This window comes from Phodopus roborovskii, unplaced genomic scaffold (genome assembly GCF_943737965.1).
Source record: "Phodopus roborovskii unplaced genomic scaffold, PHOROB, whole genome shotgun sequence".
In the NCBI taxonomy this organism is placed as follows: Eukaryota; Metazoa; Chordata; class Mammalia; order Rodentia; family Cricetidae; genus Phodopus; species Phodopus roborovskii.
The window spans coordinates 12,639,418-12,658,633 of NW_026125052.1; the positions used below are offsets into that span (position 1 = coordinate 12,639,418).

A 19,216-nucleotide genomic window follows, 5' to 3' on the forward strand; every position below is an offset into this window, starting at 1 on the left:
TTAAAAAAAATGGAGCTTCTTTAAAAAAAAATAATGGGGCTTCTTTTCTTTCCCACCAAGTCCAAGTCAATGGAAGAAAAACCTCAGAAGCTCAGGGAGGCGGGTGGGGGGTTTGGGGGGTGGGGAGAGGCTGGAATTCAGCGTCCCAGCCCCAGCAGTGTTCTCTCTGAACAATGTGCTCATTTCCTCCATCCCACAGGAACCACTTGGTCCCTCTCCCATTGCCCACCCTGGACCCTGGAGAAGGCAGTCCTGTGCTGGACTTTGTCCCCACCCCCAGGCTGCCTTTTCCAGCTGCAATCCTTTCCTGGCAGCCCTCACTTGCAGCTCCCCCCATGAGAATCAGGCCACTGCTTCCTGGATTATCCTAAAAGCCTCTGAGGCCGTGAGGACTTGGCAGCATCCTGCCTGCTCTCCCACCTCCCTCTTGGCGCTGACTGTCGCCTCCTTTATAAAGCCTGGCTCTCCTGCCACCCCACTTGCCCCTCGTTGCTGCTGCCAGCTCTTGGGCTCCATGGACTGGTAAGAAAGGCTATGCCCTGTCTAGCATAGGGAACCTCCCGCAAAGATCAGGTCTCCACTCTAAAGAGACCATAGATGTGGGTCTGGGGAGCTTGATACTTTCTCAGTTGAAGAGTGGGTGGGGGGGGGGTAAAAAGGAGATCTGTGGGGAAGGGAGGACCCAAGAGGATCCCTGGGAGGTCTTTGGAATGGGTTGGGCTGAGATCTGGGCAAGATGTGGGGCAGGGATTCAAGACTGGGGACTTCAGCTTGAAAGAAAGTATGAGGAAATATGAATAGATAGATGTACACTGCACACACACACATTCACACACACACACACACACACACACACGATGTTCTAAGAGGTGCTTATTCTTTAGACTAAAACAGATGATAGAGCCTAATAATATTTGGATTTATCAAATAATCAGTACCCAGCACAGCTCTTGGCCCTAAGAGACTCTCAATGGCCGTTAAATACAACTACTTGACCCCGTATCTGGACTGTGGTCAGTTATCCTGGTACCTAGGGAAGTTGATAGAGACAGGAGCAAAGTGCTGGTGTCCGGGTCACCAGCTTGAAATTTGGGAGACACAGTGTGGAATTGGGGGGAATGAGGAGTAGGAAACAGTGAGTAACTAGGAACCCAGGAATTAGGAGGTGGGGTCTAGCTTGCTCTGCCTCTAACTTGCTGTGTGATTCTGAGCTGTGTGTCTCCGTGTTGAGGGGTTCAGTTTTTCTATGAAGTGCTTGGATTAGTCAGTTGATATTGTTAGAACAATGTTGTTATCCTTTGAGACAGTGTTTCATGTAGCACAGGCTGGCCTTAAACTTACTATGTAGCTGAGGATAACCTTGAATTTTACTGAGCTTCTGTCTCTACTTCCCCAGAGCTGGGATTCCAGGTGTTCATCACCACACCCAGTTTTAATAGGTGCTGGGGATGGAATTGAGGGCTCCATTCATGCTAAGCAAATACTCTACCAACTGGGCTGCATCTCCAGCCCCCCACGGTGTAATCTCTACAGGCAATGTAGGGTCTAGAAAGGAATACCTGTGTGGAATGTGATTTGTTCCAGGAATTCAAAATGGATCAATTCGGTACAAGATATCAGTGGCTTGGACCTGGAGGAGGGGGGGTCTGATAAAAATATTGTTCCCTTCACCTTAAGGGCCTAGGAGAGCAACCACTTCTGTCATAGTGGAGCCAGACAGAATAGCAGCTAGAATGTGGGCTTTGGAGCCTTACCTATCTGGACTCAGTATCCTCTTTTATCTGTTAGCATCTCTGTAATCTTGGGCAGGTCATTTAGCTTCTTTGATCCCTGGCTTCCTCATCTGTACAATGGGAATGATAATAATAATTACTTTGTTGCATGCTCATGAGAATTAGGTATTTGTGGGAAGTAAAGAAATGTTGTTTCTGATGAGCATACCAACCAAGGAGGCTGCTACAGGCACAAAATAAACCACTTACTATAAAAGATGAGGCTGGCAGGCATAGGAGACAGAGACTTGGGAAAATCTAAGACTTTGAGAGAATGAAAGGAAGGAATAGAAGTGGGCCGTGTCCTGAGCACATCTTGGTTTGTGTGATGGGCAGTTCCCTTTCCAGTCAGGCTGAGAACACGGGCTATGGTGACCTCAGCAGTCAAGTTAACATTATTAGATCACAGCTATCATTGGGTAGGAAAACATCTAGCAAGTGGGAAGTGGAATGAGTCGGAAGCAGAGGAATGAGGTCCAGGTTGTCTGAAAGAAAGTGCAGAGAGGTTGAATCAGACTTTCCTATGGTTGAATGTCATGCTGATGAGCCAGCCTCAAGCAGTTTCAGGGTCTTTGCTTCAGGATGGGGCAGTGTTAAGGGGAACCTGCAGCAGGTTTTCTATCACTCTGTTCCTAGTTGCTTAAAAGAAAAAAAAAATGGACAGCACTGGGAAAATAAGGCAGTCTGATAGCTATAAATGGACCTTAGCTTTAGCTCATCAGTGGTTCTCAACCTTCCTAATGGGACCCTTTAATACAGTTCCTCATGTTGTGGTGACCCAACCATTCAAATCATTTTGTTATTACTTTATAACTGTAATTTTGCTACTGTTATGAGTTGTAATGTAAACATCTGATATTTGGGATATCTGATATGCTACCCCCCCCCAAGGGGGTGGAGACCCTCCGGTTGAGAACCACTCCTACAGCAGATGCTTTGACTCCAAACAGCTGGGAAGACCGGAATCCAGGGGTCTGATCAGTCTTGCTCCAGGAGCCATAAGCAATCAAGTCAGGCTCTGCTCCCCACACTCCCCACATTGTGAACCCCTAACTCTGCTCTGGAAGTAACTATGAACTGGATGCAAACCCCACTAGTTAGGATTGGGAGGTTGACTGAGTGGACAAACCTTGTTGATAAAAAGTATGAATTTGGAGACAAAAAGCCAAAGGGATTTTTAAGAATTTTTGCTATGTAGTCAGTCCTAAGGACTAAGAGGTTCTGGCTGATCACCAGTCTCTCCCTGACATCTTCTCAAATGCCCACCCATCCTTCAATCCTCCAGGTCGGCTGAGGCACAGAACCCTGGAGGGCCAGTGTAAAAGATGTAGCGCTGGGGCCAGATGTTGGGTTCGTGAACCTCTAGTCCAAAGATCTTTCTGAATGAAATTTAATCTGTACGTGCTTCAGGGAAAAGATTTATTTTAAAATGATTCAGGGTTCATTCTGTTTCTAGCAGAGGCCTCGCGGAATTTGCTCTTCTAGGTACCATATTTTTGTTTTGTTTTGTTTTTTTGTTTTTTGTTTAAGCCCTTACAGCTTGTACCCAGGTTGTCTGGGTGAAGGACTCCAGTTTTAAAAAATACCAAGGTGCTCAAACAGCTAAAGCGCTGACCGCTCCCTAGTGCACTTGGGGAAGTTAAACGCATACATTGACGTTCAGAGGGCTGACTGGATTAGATTAAGCTGAATAGTCAGTGTGTCAAAATGAGGACTGAAAAATGGGCATGGTGGTTCACACCTGTTGGGAGGTTGAGGCAGGAAGATTGCTGCATAGTCGAGGCCGGTATGATTAACCGAGTGATTTCCCAGCCAGCCTGGGCTTCGGAGTGAGAAGCAACAAGCAAAGAAAGACGAGTCCGCAGTGGCGAGATTAAATCAGTCTAAATTACAGAACTCTTGGAAATTGATTGTGAAGAGTGCTTAGGGAAAGCCAGAAGCGATAAGGGAAGAAACAACGAAAATCGCTCTGAAAGTCCGTGTCGAAAGGGTCACCTAGGGAGGTCAACGCGCGCGCGGTGTTGGGAAGACAACGCTACTTCTACTCAGGCCATCGGGGCAGAGAGTTGGGGGGAACTCTGAAACCCACCTGGGTTCGAGGTGGGGAATCTCAGGATTTCCTCCCTTTCGCATCTGGAGGATTTTGTTAGGTGAACATGTACCAGAATGTGGCTTTGCATATGTGATTTTATTTCCTCCAAGGAATTCAAGACCTTTCTCTAAACTTAGATACTCAGCTAAGACTCGGAAAGAAGCTGTGGCAAAAAGGTTTCGTTCAATCCGTTGCTGACGTGTTCCTTCTCGGGGACATTCAGGTGCCTGCCTGCCCAGTCCTCACACCCAAGTGTACGGAAGCAACCCCGCGTCCAGGCTGAGCAACCCGGACCGGGAGGGAGGCGGCGGGTCCAGGTGGCAGACTTCGATGCCGCCTAAGGGAAGGTGGAGAGAGTACACTGAGAGGATCTGGGGACCAATGAGACCCAAGACTGGGGAAGACATTGAGGGGTTGGTGACCACCCAGAAAGTCCAGTGGCCAGACAGGGAAGATCTCAGGAAAGCGGGAGGGGAAAGTTCGGCGCCTGGTGGTGGCGGAGAGAGGGCAGCGATGTAGCAAAAACACACTTCTCGTGGCCTAGCTTGGGGGTGGGCCTGGCAGAAACTTGGTCTTCAAGTCTCTTTTCCACTCATTTCTACCACTGCGAGGCCAGGACGCGCGGGTCAAACGCACTTATAACCACGCGCGCCCTAAGGAAAGCTCGATAGCATTCCCAGGACGCTTGGTCCTTCGTCCCATCCCGGGTCTGAGCCGTGTCCCCCGCCGGACCGAACCAGCTCCAGCTCGGGGCTAGGTTTCCATGGGACTGGACGGGTCTCTGAGAATGGGAAAAACTCCCAAGTCAGGGAGTGGTGGGGACCTAGGAGGAGGGAGAGGGAGGGAAATGGCCTGGTTAGCCACCCTTCTCGCCCGCCCCCTCCTCGCGCGGGGTTGGGCCTCGCCTCCAGCCGAGCCAGCAAGGGTTAAAGGCGGCCGCAGGTGAGGTGGGCGGGGCCGCGGGTTCGGGGGAAAAAGGAGCGCAGGGGAGAGGATGAAGGCAGAGAGCGCGGTGAGTCACGGGCGGAGCTGGCCTCGCTCGCTCGCTTACTCGCTCACCGGCGCCCGCCCGCCCGCCCGCCCTCCACCCTCCTGCGGGCTCTCACCGCCTCCACCGTCGCCGATCGCCCGGTCTGGTCGCAGCCCCAGCTTGCCCTCGGCTCCAGTCCCAAGTCGCCGAGAGCCGGTCAGCGCGCAGGGCCCATGTGCGCCCGTCTTTAGCGCGCCAACCTGCGGTACCCCGAGCCCGAGCGCAACCGCCAGGTAGGAGCCCCGGTCCGCGCGGCCACGGGCGCGCGCTGCGGAGATCCGAGGGGGAAAGGCGCTCGGAACACACCGCAACTTGCGCTGGCCTCATGGGGAGGGTGGTCGCAAAGGATCCGAGAGGCTGAGAGCCCAGAATGAGGAAAAACTGGGACGACGGGAGGGACTGGAGAGACCAAGGGAGTTTGGGAACTGGGGAAACTGGAGCAACTGGGACAACCGGAGGACTGGGACACTGAAAACCATGTTTGAACGGAAGTGCCCACCGCCTGGGCACTGGGAATCGGGAAAGGCAGATGTCCAATGCGACGTCTCTACCCTCTTTCTCAAATTGGGGAGCCGATGTACTCTCTCTTTTAGTGCACCTTGATTGCAGGCCATTGCACTCTAGGCCTGGGCTCAAGCTCTCTGTCCGGAGAGAGACCCCTGTGCAGCCTGGGTCATCTTAGCCTTCCCATCCCCCCCCAGACCCTGGGGCAGTTCCCAGGCGCCAAAAGCTATTAGGGTCCCAGGCCTCACTGCTCCGGCCCAACCCCTTCTGGGCGGCCCCGCCCCGGCCTGAGGCTCCCTCCATTCCTGCTGCTTCACCCTGTTCCTTTCTTGTGGTAAGGCTGCCAGAGCCTGAGTAGGCACCCGAGTACTCTTCTTCCCTGTCTCTCCCAGACTATCAATGCTACCTCCCTGGTCCCAGAGGCGGGAGGTCGGTAGGGTCAGCTGGGCCCTGCCTGGGGAAGGCCCTAAATCATTGGCCTCCTGCACACCAGCCCACACACGGGCAAGATTCCAAGGTTCTAGGGAGAGATGGAGAGAAGACTGGGACCTTCGGGTCATAGATTTGTGGTGGAGAAAGCAGTGGAGGTTTTAAGGTTTCTTGATTTTTTTGTTTTGTTTTGTTTTTTTTTTTGTTTGTTTGTTTGTTTTTTGGAAACAGGGTCCGAGCCCAGGCTGACCTCAGAAGCCTTCTGTCTCAGCTTCCTGAGTGCTGGGATTATTTCTTAGGTGGTTCCCACCATGCTTAGTAGCTTCTCTCTACCTTGCCTTTTTGTTTTGTTTAATCTACCTCACCTCTTTCCTTTCTCCCTTCCTTCTTTTGACACGCAGACCAGGCTGGCCTGGGACTCTGCATTCTTCTGCTTCAGTTTCGTGAGTGCTTAGATTGAAGGCTTGCATCGCCACGCCCAGGCCAGATCGCTAGGTTCCTGCTGGGCCTTAGGTTTCTAATGTTTTAAGGAAGAGAGCTGGCTCGCAGGTACTGAACAGTGTATGCTGGTTGACTGAGTGATGAAGTGAACATTTGTTTCTAGTCACTATTCCACACTCTGCTCTCTTAAATAAGAGCAGGCTCAGGACAGCAGTAGTTCTCCACACTTGGCTGGGCAGTAGAGTCTTCTAAGAGGCTTCCAGCACTTGCCCTGGAGTTGAAAGATAAGGGATGCCCGTCCCTTTCAAACTCTGGTGCTGCCTTCCATAAGGGAGCAGCGGTTATATGTCTGTGAGCTTCTAACAAGCTCTTATCTGGGTGATTCCATCTCTGGTGATCCCTCCCAGCTTCATATGGAGGGAAAGGAGTGGGTGTTGGGTGAGGGAGTGGGTTTGGTGGGCAGAGTCAACCAAGCTGGGCAGGGAGCAGGGAAGTGTTTAGAGATTAAGTGCTGTTCTATGTTGTTACTGAGGGTCAGTGATTGGCTTTGACAAAAGGCTTAGGACCTGTTCTGGGCTTTCTGAAGGGCAAATCACCTCAAGCAGCCAGAAGCATATCCCCGCTCTATCTGTCCAGAATTAGGCTGGGGCTTAGAGGGCTCTAGATCATCCATTTAGGTTGGCAGCAGGTCCGCAGGGGAAATGCCCAGGCAGCTATGTAGAGATGGTTCTGGCGGCATTGGGACCAACCCGACTCCAGGGTGAGCTGAGTCGTGAGGGAGGAGTCACTTAGAGGAAAGACCATTCTGTTCCCCGAATTAGATAGACTTCACATTCTCACTCTTTCCTAGCATTCCCACGCTCTAACTGATTTGTAGTCTACACTCAGAGGCACGCCCTTCTTTTCCTCTTAGGGGCTCAGAAGGATCTGGGTTAGGAAGGAAAGTAAGCAGGTCACCTTCCTTATGTCTCATTTTTGCCTCCTCTAGGTCCCACCTGAGGTGCCCTTGACCGTCCCTGCCCTCACCCCAACCCGGATCCCGGCAATGCTAACCGCTGTCTGTGGCTCTCTGGGCAGTCAGCACACCGACGCCCCTCACACATCACCACCGCGCCTAGATCTGCAGCCTCTCCAGACATACCAGGGTCACACGAGCCCGGAGGTCGGGGACTACCCCTCCCCGCTGCAGCCTGGAGAGCTGCAGAGCCTCCCGCTGGGCCCGGAGGTAGACTTCTCACAGGGCTATGAGTTGCCAGGGGCCTCCTCGCGGGTAACCTGCGAGGACCTGGAAAGTGACAGTCCCTTGGCTCCGGGACCCTTTTCCAAGCTCCTGCAGCCGGACATGTCACATCATTACGAATCGTGGTTCCGGCCAACTCACCCAGGCACGGAGGATGGCTCTTGGTGGGACCTACATCCCGGCACCAGCTGGATGGACCTCCCCCATACTCAAGGAGCGTTGACCTCACCTAGCCACCCGGGGGCGCTTCAGCCTGGTTTGGGAGGATACGTCGGAGACCACCAGCTTTGTGCTCCGCCGCCCCACCCGCACCCGCATCACCTCCTCCCAGCCGCGGGTGGGCAGCACCTCCTAGGGCCACCCGACGGGGCTAAGGCCTTGGAAGCGGCGGCGCCAGAGTCCCAAGGGCTGGATTCCAGTCTGGATGCGGCGGCCCGACCCAAAGGCTCCCGGAGGTCTGTGCCGCGCAGCTCAGGGCAGACCGTGTGTCGCTGCCCCAACTGCCTGGAGGCGGAGCGACTGGGGGCTCCGTGCGGGCCCGATGGGGTCAAGAAGAAGCATTTGCACAACTGCCACATCCCAGGCTGCGGGAAAGCCTACGCCAAGACGTCGCATCTGAAGGCGCACCTGCGGTGGCACAGCGGCGACCGTCCCTTCGTGTGCAACTGGCTTTTCTGTGGCAAACGCTTCACGCGCTCCGACGAGCTGCAGCGCCACCTTCAGACCCACACCGGGACCAAGAAGTTCCCCTGTGCGGTCTGCAGCCGAGTCTTCATGCGCAGCGACCACCTGGCCAAGCACATGAAAACCCACGAAAGCGCCAAAGAGGAAGCTGCAGCAGCGGCCCAGGGCGAGGCCAAGGCCGGTGGCGCAGTGGAGCCGCCCGGGGGCAAAGGCAAACGGGAGGCTGAAGGCAGCTCGGCGTCCTCCAACTGAGCCCTGCAGATGTCGCATCCCTGCAGATCTTTTAGGGGGGCGCTCTGAGTAAGAGGGGAAGGTGGTTATTTATTGATGGTGGGGGACAGGGAGAGGGGCGCTAGGTTTTGGGGGTTTTTTGTTGTTTGTTTAGTTTCTGGGGCTAGGTTGGAGACTATTTGACTGTTTAGGCTGCCAGGAGCTCAATGCGCCCCTCGCTTTCTCACTATTTAACCCTCCCCTGAGTTGCTGAAGGGTTAGGATGGAGCACCCCTACCATTTGGAGGGGTGCGACTAGTAGAGATGGCACGTCCCAGGAGCTGAGGGGAAGCGAGACTGGCTCGGGGCGTTGGGGGTAGCTGTCTGGACATGTCTTTAGCTCCTGGGAACCCGGACATAAAAGCACCTCGGAGCCGCCCTAAGACCTAGGTCCCTTTCATCCCCTGCTAGTGCTTCTCCTAAAATTTCTGGAGAGAGAGCAGAGATGAGTTGGGGGAGCCTGGGGTGGCTCTCCTTATGGGACTGTCTATCTAGCTTGGAGGGTTGTTAGTATAGAAAGAACGCCCTTCAATGGATTCCTTATAAACCCTTCCATACTCGGTCTAAGAGAGCCAGGAAGGTCACAGCTTCACAGCCAGAGCTGTGAGATGGAGGTCAAAGTTACATGGGGAGAGGGCTCCAGAAGGGCGGTCCTCTTACAAAATGGAGGTTTGGCCGTGGTGGGGGTGGGAGAACAAATCCATTCTTCCCTCTTCAACTCCAGTTCAATCCTTAACTCTTAGACCTTTGAAAAGAAATCAAATTCAGTAGTCCCCGTTCCCCCATCCATTACCCTAGGTCTTTTCTAAAGTCAGCCACCAGCATCAGAGTTGACAAAGACTCGCCTAACACCCCCCTTTTCTTTCCCTTTGGGGATGAAAGGGGAAGGAGTCCTTCGACTGGGGTTGTCCTAGCAGAGGGACTACAACAGAAAACCCTACCCGTCTGGACCCCCGTCTCTCTCTTTTTAGCTTGACCCTTCCAGGTTCCCTCCACTGCTATAGAGTCCGCCCTCTTCCATCCCCAGTGGGAAATCTTCCGTATGAATTGTTATCCACTGGAAGGGATTCTAGGAAGCCGTTTCTTTATCCCCCTTCTTAGATGCTAGAGATACATTTGGGTTTTAATCACAGGGTGGGGAGGGTAGTTTTCTGCCTGGCAGGTGCAGGACTCTGGGGCTGGGGGCACTCTCAGGTTTGAGGTAGAGGCCTTGAGTCCCTCCAACCTCTCCTTGCTCTCTTCTCTCCACCCAGAACCCTCTGCAGGGATTAGCTGTGTGTTGACTTTTTTAAGTTATAAGCAAAGGGTATTTTATTTAATAATTAGGGTGTGAGTGTGTGTGTGTGTGCTGTCTGTACCTGTATGTATGTGTGTATTTCTCTACTGAGCCTGGGGTCTCCTGAGACCCCATCTTGTTCACCCCGTCCAAGGTCTGGGGCCTAGACCCACAGTATCTCTTCTGCCATTGGGATGCTAGAGCCCAGTGCAAGGACTGGGAGTTGTATGGGAAGTAGGGGCTGGGATCTGGGTAGGAATATGTGTTTGTGTAGAAAGGGCTCCTCCTTCAAAGGGACAGGGTGACTCCCTGTGGGACTTAGGGGCCTGAGGTAGTCTAAGCATAAGGTTCTTTCTGTGTTCCCCCTCTTTTCCTCACCTCCTGCTGACCTAGCCAGCGGCCACCTTCCTTAACCAGGAGGGCTGAGAGAGAGCGAAGCTGGCCATGCCTGCAGACTGTCTGGCTAGGTGCAGGGGGGGGAAAGAAGGGCACCGTGGGTGTGGGATGCTCTCTCCTCCACCCATCGAAACCAGCCACCCTTCTCCCTGTGCTACCAAGGCAACCTTTTCCAGTGACCATTCTTAGGGGAACTCCTATATGGGTGTGCATGCTCCCCCTTATAGAGCCCTGAACCCTAAGATCTGCAGGGAGGCTTTGGATAGTTTTTTGTCTGCCCTGTTCTTTATCGATCTAGGTTTCTCAGCTGCCTGCCTTTCTAGGCAGCCCCCCCCTCCTAGAGGAAAATGTAGGATTTGTTTTTCTTTAACTGCTGTGAACCCACTTGTGGGGGGGGAGGAGGAGGCAGAAACAGCCTGTGTTTTTTATGCAACAATAAAGTCATCAACCAACCATGTTCTTGCTTTATTTGTCTTCCAGCACAGCCTCCTTTTTTTTTTTTTAATTCTTATTTATTTATTTATTTATTTATTGACTTGGTCCCTCCATAGTGAAGATTGGGTAGGGAGATCCTTGGGCAAGCATCACCTCTATTCAATTGGTTGGGTCAGAGCTTGGATCTGAGCCTATCCTGGAAGAGGTAAGGAGAGAAAGGCTGTTTCTGGATGAGTAGTCTCTGGTACTCATCTGTGGCGACAAGGGGGTTTCAAAACGTTTCCTCCATATTCCTATTCAACTTCTAAGTCCTCCCTCTCCTAAGATCCCCCTCCCTTCCAAGTCCTTGCTGACCCCTTGGCTCCCTCTCCCCACCTCCATGGGAGCATGCATGTCAGCCGGTCCCTCTGGCTTCCAGTGAGGTGGGGGTGACTGACAGCGATTTCTTCACCCAGGACGATCCCTATCAGGGACAAGGCGATGAAAGGCAGCCCCGATATCTGATGGGCACCTGCCCAGCTGGAAAGTATGAAGGAAAGGTTGCTACTACTACTCAAAGCAAAAAACCTGTCAGGGTTACGAAATGGCAGTGTGCACAGACGCAGCCTCACGGGACTCACTGTCTTCAGGGAGACTAGAAATGCCCACCCATATTTGATACCCAATCACGACGAGACGTCGAGTGAGTGAAAGCAACATGACTGCAGAGTCCCAGTGTTTGGAAGGTGACAGGAGCTGCTTTTGTTTTGGCTTCCTGTCTCTTCAGGACAAGGCTGGTCATTGTGTGCTTTCACCTTCCAATGTACCTTTCTATTTATTTACTTCTCCAAATGTATTGTTTTCCCTTCATGGGATTCTGAGCCCCTATAACCCCTAACCCAGTTTCTCCAGTCAAATCTGGTTCTCAGATTAGCCCATCCTATCACATGTCTGAGAGATTTGGGGGCCTCAGGGTTTAAGGGACCCCTGGAAGGGGGCATCAGGATGGTTTAGGGACTATGGAGAACACCAGACTGGTTGGGGGGTGCACCTGTTTTCTTCTGTTACTGGGAGGAACAGCTTCAGAGCCTTGCTTACCTGTGACCTCCTGCCTGAGGCAATCCTTTGGGGGCACTTTAGTCTTCCTGGTTCTAGGGGAATTAGACCCCAGAAACCTGGTGAGTTCCCCCCTTTTCCCCATATCTGCCCTTAGGGACAGGAGGGCAGCTGTAGGGCCGGCTGGGCTTGTCTGGGCAGGGCCAGGGCCCTCCCTCCTCCCCTTGCTACTCCTCCAGCTGACCTGCATTCTTAGCAGGGGCCTTTGGTGGGGCTCTGATGCAGGCTTGATCCTTTGCAATGCTGCCTGGCTGGCCTGGGCCCCCTGCAGGAACCCAGAGTCACCTATGACCCCTAAGAAGTGGTACCCCAGCAGGACTATAATAGGCTGAGAGGGAGGGAAATCATCCCGTCCGGATTGACCTCTTTGAGTCTTCTCCTAAACAGAGAAGTGAAGTAGAATATCTCTAGGGCGGGTGAATGAAGTCACAAGTGGAAACGTGACAGAAGGCAGTCCCGGAACGCAGCCTGGGGTTGCTTAGAGTCTGCAGCCTCCACTTTTCTGCTTTTCCGGTTGCCTCCTCCTTTGGCCTGTCCCCGCCCCCCAGCGGCCATCTGGGGAAGTGCAGAAGAGGCGCCTTCTCAGCTGCCTCAAGGCTGTAGGGAGGTACAACCCGACCGTCCAATGGCAACTTTGCACCCTTCCTCCAAGACGCACCGAAGCAGCTTTTACATCCCCAACAATCCTCTACTACTTTATGAATAATACCAGCAATGTAAATTTAAAAAGAATCTTAGGAACAAATCAAAGAACTGTTAGAACTAATTGATAAAGTCACAGAAAGCAATCAACAGACAACAATAAGAACTATTTTCTTTTTTTTTTCCGAGACAGGGTTTCTCTGTATTGCTTTGGAGCCTGTCCTGGAACTAGCTCTGTAGACCAGGTTGGTCTTTAACTCACAGGGATCCATCTGCCTGTCTCTGCCTCCCAAGTGCTGGGTAGAGGCATGTGCCACCAACTCCCAGGAATAAGAAATATTTCTTAATTTTTTTTTTTTTTTAATGTGGCTGTTGGATCCCCTGGAGCTAGAGTCACAGGCTGATGTGAATTACCTGGTTTAGGTCTAGGTCCCAGGACCCTTTGGTCCTCTCTGCAAGAGCAACAAGTACTCTTAACTAATAAGCTATCCTTCCAGCTCTTGAGAAATATTTCTAGCCAGGTGGTAGTGGTACATGCCTTTAATCCCAGCACTTAGGAGGCAAAGGCAGGTGGATCTCTGAGTTCTAGGGTGCTTGGTCTACAGAGTGAGTTTGGGAGAGCCAGGGCTACACAGGGAAACCCTGTCTTGAAAAACCAAGATGGGGGAGGTTTCTATATACTACCACCAAAACATTCAAAAAGGGAAATAAAAGAACAATGCCTTTTACAATAACCATAAAAAAAGTACAAAGGACTCAAAGAGAGGGAAATTTGTACATTGAAAAACAAATTTATTTTGACTCAGAGACTCCTGCTCAGGATGGCATTGAACTCCCTCAGTAACCAGGGATACCCATGAACTTCTGATCCTCCTGGAATTACAGGTCTTCTCCACCACACCCAATTTATGCAATGCTTAGGATTGAATCCAGGGCTCTTGCATGCTAGGCAAGTACTCTACCAACTGAGCTACAGTCCCAGTCCCAGACACTAAAAAGCTGATTAAAGAAATTGAATGCGGCGGAGCAGTGGTGGTACACGCCTTTAATTCCAGCACTTGAGAGGCAGAAGCAGGTGGATCTCTGTGAGTTCAAGGCCAGCCTGGTCTACACAGCAAGTTCCAGGACAGGCTCCAAAGCTACACAGAGAAAACCTGTCTATAAAAACTAAAAAAGAAAGAAAGAAATTGAAGAATGCATGTGTGTGTGTGTGTGCGCGCACACACACACACACACACACACTTCTTTGTTTATGTATTGCAAAAATTAAGATTGTTGCAATATTACAAACTCCATGTAACCCCTAGAAGTAATTCCTAGATGTCATAGGAGCTTATATGTATGAGACGCCCTTTCTTCAGTGATGGCTAGAGAGATAATTCATAGAGGAAAAATGAACTGAAATACTTGAGGTCTAATCCAGCACCACATCACTGTATGCCCCTCTTAGCCCAAATTTCTCCTTTGCTATCTCATTTTCAGGGTGTGTAGAAGGTAGAGGTATCACATTTTTGGAATAGACATTTCTAAATTTTCTTTCAAAGGTTTGTTTTTGCAGAGAGTTTTTGAGACAGAGTTTGAAGCCTGTCCTGAAACTTGATCTGTAGATCAGGCTGGCCTCAAACTCACAGAGATCCACCTGCTTCTGCCTCCCTAGTGCTGGAATTAAAGGTGTACAACACTACCTCCAAGCAAAAAAAAGTTATCTTTCTGTAATCCTAAGCACTTATAGGGCAGAACAGAACTTGTGTTTTTGGAGTTTTGTGTATGTCTCCTTGCGACATGGGGGCTAGGGAGATGGTTCAGCCAGTAAGAGTTCAAAGAATAAAGTACCTGCCATGCACTTACTATCCCAGCCCTGGGGAGGCAGAGACAAGCTACTCCCTGAGGTTGCCACTCAGACAGTGTAGCAGAATCAACAAGCTTCAGGTTTAATCAGAGGCCCTGCCTCAAAAAATAAGATGGAGAGAAACTGAGGAAAATATCCAATGTTGACCTCTGGTCTGCACAAGCATGCACATACATGTGTATGTGCATTTACACATATGAATACACACAAATATCTCCCAAAGTCAAACTGTAAAATATATTAAAAGACAACAACAAGGTGGACAGCTTTAAGACAGGACATCTAAAGTCGAAAATATAATGAGTGAATGCAGATCTTGCAGAAGCCCTGAGTTTGGTTCCCACCACCCATGCCAGGTGGCTCAGAATGACCTGTAATTCCAGCTTCGAGGTACAGAACACTCTCTTCTGGCTTCCTCAGGCACATGTACTCCTCCCATACACATAATCCACACACATAATTACAAAATTAAAAATTTTAATTTATGTATATGGATGTTTTGCCAGTATGTGTGTCTGTTTACCACATATGTGCCTGGTGCCCATGGAGGCCGGAAGATATCAGATTCCTGAAGACGGAATCACAGACGGCTATGAACCACTGTGTGGGTGTTGGGAATCAAACCCAGGTCCTCTGCAAGAGCACCCAGTGCCCTTAAGCGCTGAGTTAAGTTGTCTCTCTAGCTCCTAAAAATAAATTTGAAAAAGTTAGTAAAATAAACGACACAGTAACTTGACATATCCCCGTGCCTTGTCTTGTGCTGTGCCGTTTTACTAGGATTGAGTCTTTGGAATTCAAGTCAGGATACAGGCAGCTCAAGTTCTTCCTTAATCTTTAGACTCCCCAGCAGCGTTGCTATTTTATGAATACTTTCTTCACTCAGGCTTCTTTTCTCCTTCAGCTCCACCTCCTAATAGTGATTCTGATAAGCCTGAACGGGAAGTCCAGGACACCCACAACAGTATTTGGAAGGCCACTTAGTTCCAAGAAGTAGTGCTAATTAGAGCGCACCCTCGTGGTAAACAGTGGTATTGCAGTTGTTCTGTTCTAGCCCCGCCCCCGGGGACAAAGGCCTTCCAGGTCACCTGGGACCGTGGTCCAGAACAGATCTGACTTGAAGCAGAGGTGGTGGCGTCCGGATCCGAGTTTGAGGGTCTTGGAGGCAGAGAGGGTGAGAGGTGGAGGTACTGAGGACTTGGAAAGGGTTGGACGGAAGAGGAGCGCGAATATGGGCATGCGCACAAGCGTGGGATTCTTGGAGCCAGCGTTAGTGCCTAGAAACTACCGCTATAGTCAGGAAGGGCTCGGATTCCAAGGTGGACGCTCCTAACTTGCAGTCTGCGTTGTCTGCTGACTCCAAGCCAAGTGCATGGCTAGTGCACACCGCGTTCTGAGTGTGCACACTCCCGAAACGTCTAGCATGGAGTCCTTCTTCTCTGAGTGCACATGTTATGGGAGGGAGGGTCCTAGGCCCCACCGGTGGCCAGGATTATGGAGAGGTGGCACTAGAAGGACATGATCATCCCCACCTCTTTGCAGATGGCCTCGTCGAGTCCTGACGCCCCTTGTTCCTGCGACTGCTTTGTCTCTGTGCCCCCTGCCTCAGCCATCCCCGCTGTGATCTTTGCAAAGAATTCGGACCGCCCCCGAGATGAGGTGCAGGAGGTGGTGTTTATTCCGGCAGGCACTCATGCCCCTGGGAGCCGGCTCCAGGTGGGTTAGGATTTAAAAGGAACTGGAAGGTTTAGACATTGTTCCAAGACCTTTGTTTTCTTGCACCTGGGATGCTGGCAGATGCTGTGAAAAATCTAGTTAGCCTCAGTTAACTAAGTTTACTCATGTGTGACCTGAGAACAAGACCTTAAGGCCATTATATAAAGTGGCCAGAGATCCGGATGTAGGTGGTGCACCCCTTTAATCCTAGCAGTAGAGGCAGTGGATCTCTGTGAGTTCCAGACCAGCCTGGTACACAAGAGCTTGCCTAGGACAGCCTCCAAAACCACCGAGAAACCCTGTGTTGAAAAACAAAAATAAATAAATAATAATAAAATAAAAGTGAAGTGGCCAGGGCAATGCAGGTCCTTGATCTTTTTTTCAGTGAATCTTTCTTTTCTTGGCATCCAGTGCACCTACATCGAGGTGGAACAGGTGTTGAAGACTCATGCTGTGATTCTGAGCCGCCCTTCTTGGCTGTGGGGGGCTGAGATGGGAGCCAATGAACATGGTCTCTGCATTGGCAACGAAGCAGTGTGGACCAAGGAGCCTGTTGGGGAGGGGGAAGCCCTGCTGGGTATGGATCTACTCAGGTACAGACCAGCTCTTCCTGCCCCACCCTCTCACCTTAACACTGGGGTTCACTGGGCTTGTCTTGTGGCCTCTCTAAGAAGGCTGAATTACACCTTCTATGTCCTCCTCTTCCTCCTCCTTCTCCTCCTTTATTCTTCCTCTTCTTTGATTTTTCAAGACAGGGTTTCTCTGTGTAACCTTGGCTGTCCTATAGACCAAGCTGGCCTTGAACTCAGAGATCCTCCTGCCTCTGCCTCCCGAGTGCTGGAATTAAATGCATGTGCCACCAAGCCTGATGAAGAGCCTCCTTTGGCCCAAAGTGGTTTAATTTTTCTCAGTGGTTTAATTTTGTCAACTGAAATCTCCCAGAGGTTTATAGAAACTGATAAAGGTGGAGCAGCTCTGACTGGAGAGGAGTTCGGATACTTCTTTCTTGGAAACAGTGTTCTAGATCTTTCCATGGAAGTCTCAGTTCAAAGCTTGGAAACTATTGAAACAGCTTCTCATTGTGTATCCCTGATTGGCCTAGAATTCACTATGTAGACCAGGCTGTCCTTGAACTCAGATTCACCTGCTTCTGCCTCTCAAATGCTGGGTGGTAAAGGTGTTTACTGCTACATCTGGCTAAATTTTCATTTTGCTTGTACATTTTTGTCTGTTTGTTTTGAGATAATGAGTTATGTCAAAAGTTTGCGGCTGAGTCTGGAGTTGAACTTTTGACCCTCCTGCCTCCACTTCTTTGTTGGGATCACAGGCCTGTGCTGCATACCATCATTGCTGTTGGGTTTTTCATCAGACCTCTCTGGATCCACTTGTGTCCTCTGACTCTCTGCCAGGCTGGCTCTGGAGCGGAGCAGTACTGCCCAGGAGGCTGTGCATGTGATCGCAGGCTTGCTGGACCGCTATGGGCAGGGGGGCAGCTGCCGGGAGGAACCTGTGCCGTTCTGCTATCACAACACCTTCCTGCTGGCTGACCGGACAGAGGCGTGGGTGCTGGAGACAGCTGGGAGGCTGTGGGCTGCTCAGCGGATCCAGGGTAGGAGTCTAGCATAGAGCCTGCCTCCGAGAGGGAACCTAGACCTCTCCAGGTACTGCTCTCCACTTCTGGAGGCTACCACACTTGTTCTCCCTGACAGCCTTGGGCAGTGGGACACCCTGGGAAATGAGCTGCTTAGGAATTGTTTTCTCCTTCCCCTGGCCAGCCTGCGCTTTCATCTGGAAAGCCTTCCTGGACCCCCCTGCATTATTGGGAGGTCACATGCAAGCAACTACCTCTTTGCCATCATGTCCATCCCTGTGATTTGTCTCTGATTGATTTGTCTGTCTCCTCATCACTGTAGGACCCTTAAGGGCAGGTGTGTTTGTTAAAACCATAATCTAAGCACCTCAGGGCCTGGCATATAGTGGGTGCTCCGTGATGAATAAGTCCCTCTTCTTCCACAGGGGGTGCCCGCAACATCTCTAACCAGCTGAGCATTGGCACCGACATCTCAGCAGAGCACCCAGAGCTCCGAAGCTACGCCAAGGCTCAGGGCTGGTGGACTGGACACGGTACCTTTGACTTTGCAGAGGTCTTCTCCCTGACCCAGCAGCCTGTACGAATGGAAGCTGCCAAGGCCCGCTTCCGGGCTGGGCGTGAGCTGCTGCAGCAACGACAAGGTCTGTGAGCGGTGGGCAAGAGGGTCATGGAGTCGGTCTCACACTCATTTGCTGCGCCCCCCGCCACTTCCCACTTCCTCCTTTGCAGGTAGTATCACAGCAGAGGTGATGATGGACATCCTTAGAAACAAGGAGAGCGGCATCTGCATGGACTCCGGAGGCTTCCGCACCACCGCCAGCATGGTGTCGGTCCTGCCCCAGGATCTCACAAAGCCCTGTGTTCATTTCCTCACTGCCACACCAGACCCATCCAGGTGAGGGTGGAGAGGACATACTGGTCAGGGGACATGACGGGACATGGCCCCTGCTACCACTTCAGTCCTTCAACCTGTGTCTCATTAGGTCTGTGTTCAAACCTTTCATCTTTGAAGTGGGGGTGAGCCAGGCCCCCCAGGTGCTGTCCCCCACTTTTGGAGCCCAGGACCCTGTTCGGATCCTCCCCCGATTCCAGACTCAGGTGGATCGTCGGCATTTACTCTACCGTGGACACCAGGCAGCGCTGGGGCTGATGGAGGATGGGCAGGTAACCTTCGGAGACTATGCTGAGGGAAGGTGGGAAATACCTTCACCTTCCTGATGTCTGGAACCATAAAGGGCCTGGGCCTAGAAGAGACTGCAGAGCTGGGGGCAGGTGGGGCCTCCAGCTAGTCTTGGGTTTCTCCGGCCTGGAGGAGAGGGTCCACGATCCGTTCCTCACCTCTGCCTTTCCTGGCAGGATCAGGGGAAACAGCTCCGGCAAATGCAGCAGAGGCTGGAACAGGAAGGCCTGGAGGCTCTCAGAGGACTACTTACTGGTGGACAGACACCACCTCCCCAGCGGCTGGGCAGCCTCTTCCAGGCCTTTGTGGAGAAGGAGCACCAGGCTTATGCTTAAGCGTGCAGCAGCTCTTGGCCCACTGGTGTGGTGGTGGTCACAACCATGCCTTCTCTCAGCTCATCCAGGTTCTGAGTGGCTGGCACAGCCCCTGGCTTAATAAATAGCTTTTATTTCCTTATTCACTGAACTAACTGTACCTCTGGTCTATTGGGGAGAGCTGAGCCAGGGCAGAGGGCAGCTCCTAGCAGCCAGACCTGTGGTGCCAAGCCATAAACCCTAATTATGGGTGCCATGGGACC

General features: G+C 51.6%; 2 protein-coding genes across 4 annotated transcripts; both read left to right on the forward strand.

The window, feature by feature from the left end:
• Nucleotides 1-376: 376 nt before the first annotated feature.
• Nucleotides 377-8,546, forward strand: Sp6 (Sp6 transcription factor). 2 transcript variants are annotated; one of them, XM_051175241.1, is made up of 2 exons: nucleotides 377-522; nucleotides 7,257-8,546. In XM_051175241.1, exon 2 carries the CDS (start codon nucleotides 7,314-7,316, stop codon nucleotides 8,442-8,444), a length of 1,131 nt encoding a protein of 376 aa, XP_051031198.1. In that variant the 5' UTR covers nucleotides 377-522; nucleotides 7,257-7,313; the 3' UTR covers nucleotides 8,445-8,546. The 2 variants fall into 2 exon arrangements, with proteins under 2 accessions (XP_051031198.1, XP_051031190.1); XM_051175233.1 differs by lacking the exon at nucleotides 377-522 and adding an exon at nucleotides 5,103-5,127.
• Nucleotides 8,547-15,259: 6,713 nt separating this feature from the next.
• Nucleotides 15,260-19,104, forward strand: Scrn2 (secernin 2). 2 transcript variants are annotated; one of them, XM_051175215.1, is made up of 8 exons: nucleotides 15,260-15,326; nucleotides 15,695-15,868; nucleotides 16,280-16,461; nucleotides 17,278-17,477; nucleotides 17,885-18,100; nucleotides 18,189-18,354; nucleotides 18,443-18,623; nucleotides 18,816-19,104. In XM_051175215.1, exons 2-8 carry the CDS (start codon nucleotides 15,695-15,697, stop codon nucleotides 18,972-18,974), a joined length of 1,278 nt encoding a protein of 425 aa, XP_051031172.1. In that variant the 5' UTR covers nucleotides 15,260-15,326; the 3' UTR covers nucleotides 18,975-19,104. The 2 variants fall into 2 exon arrangements, with proteins under 2 accessions (XP_051031172.1, XP_051031181.1); XM_051175224.1 differs by having other exon boundaries at nucleotides 15,276-15,339.
• Nucleotides 19,105-19,216: the final 112 nt, after the last annotated feature.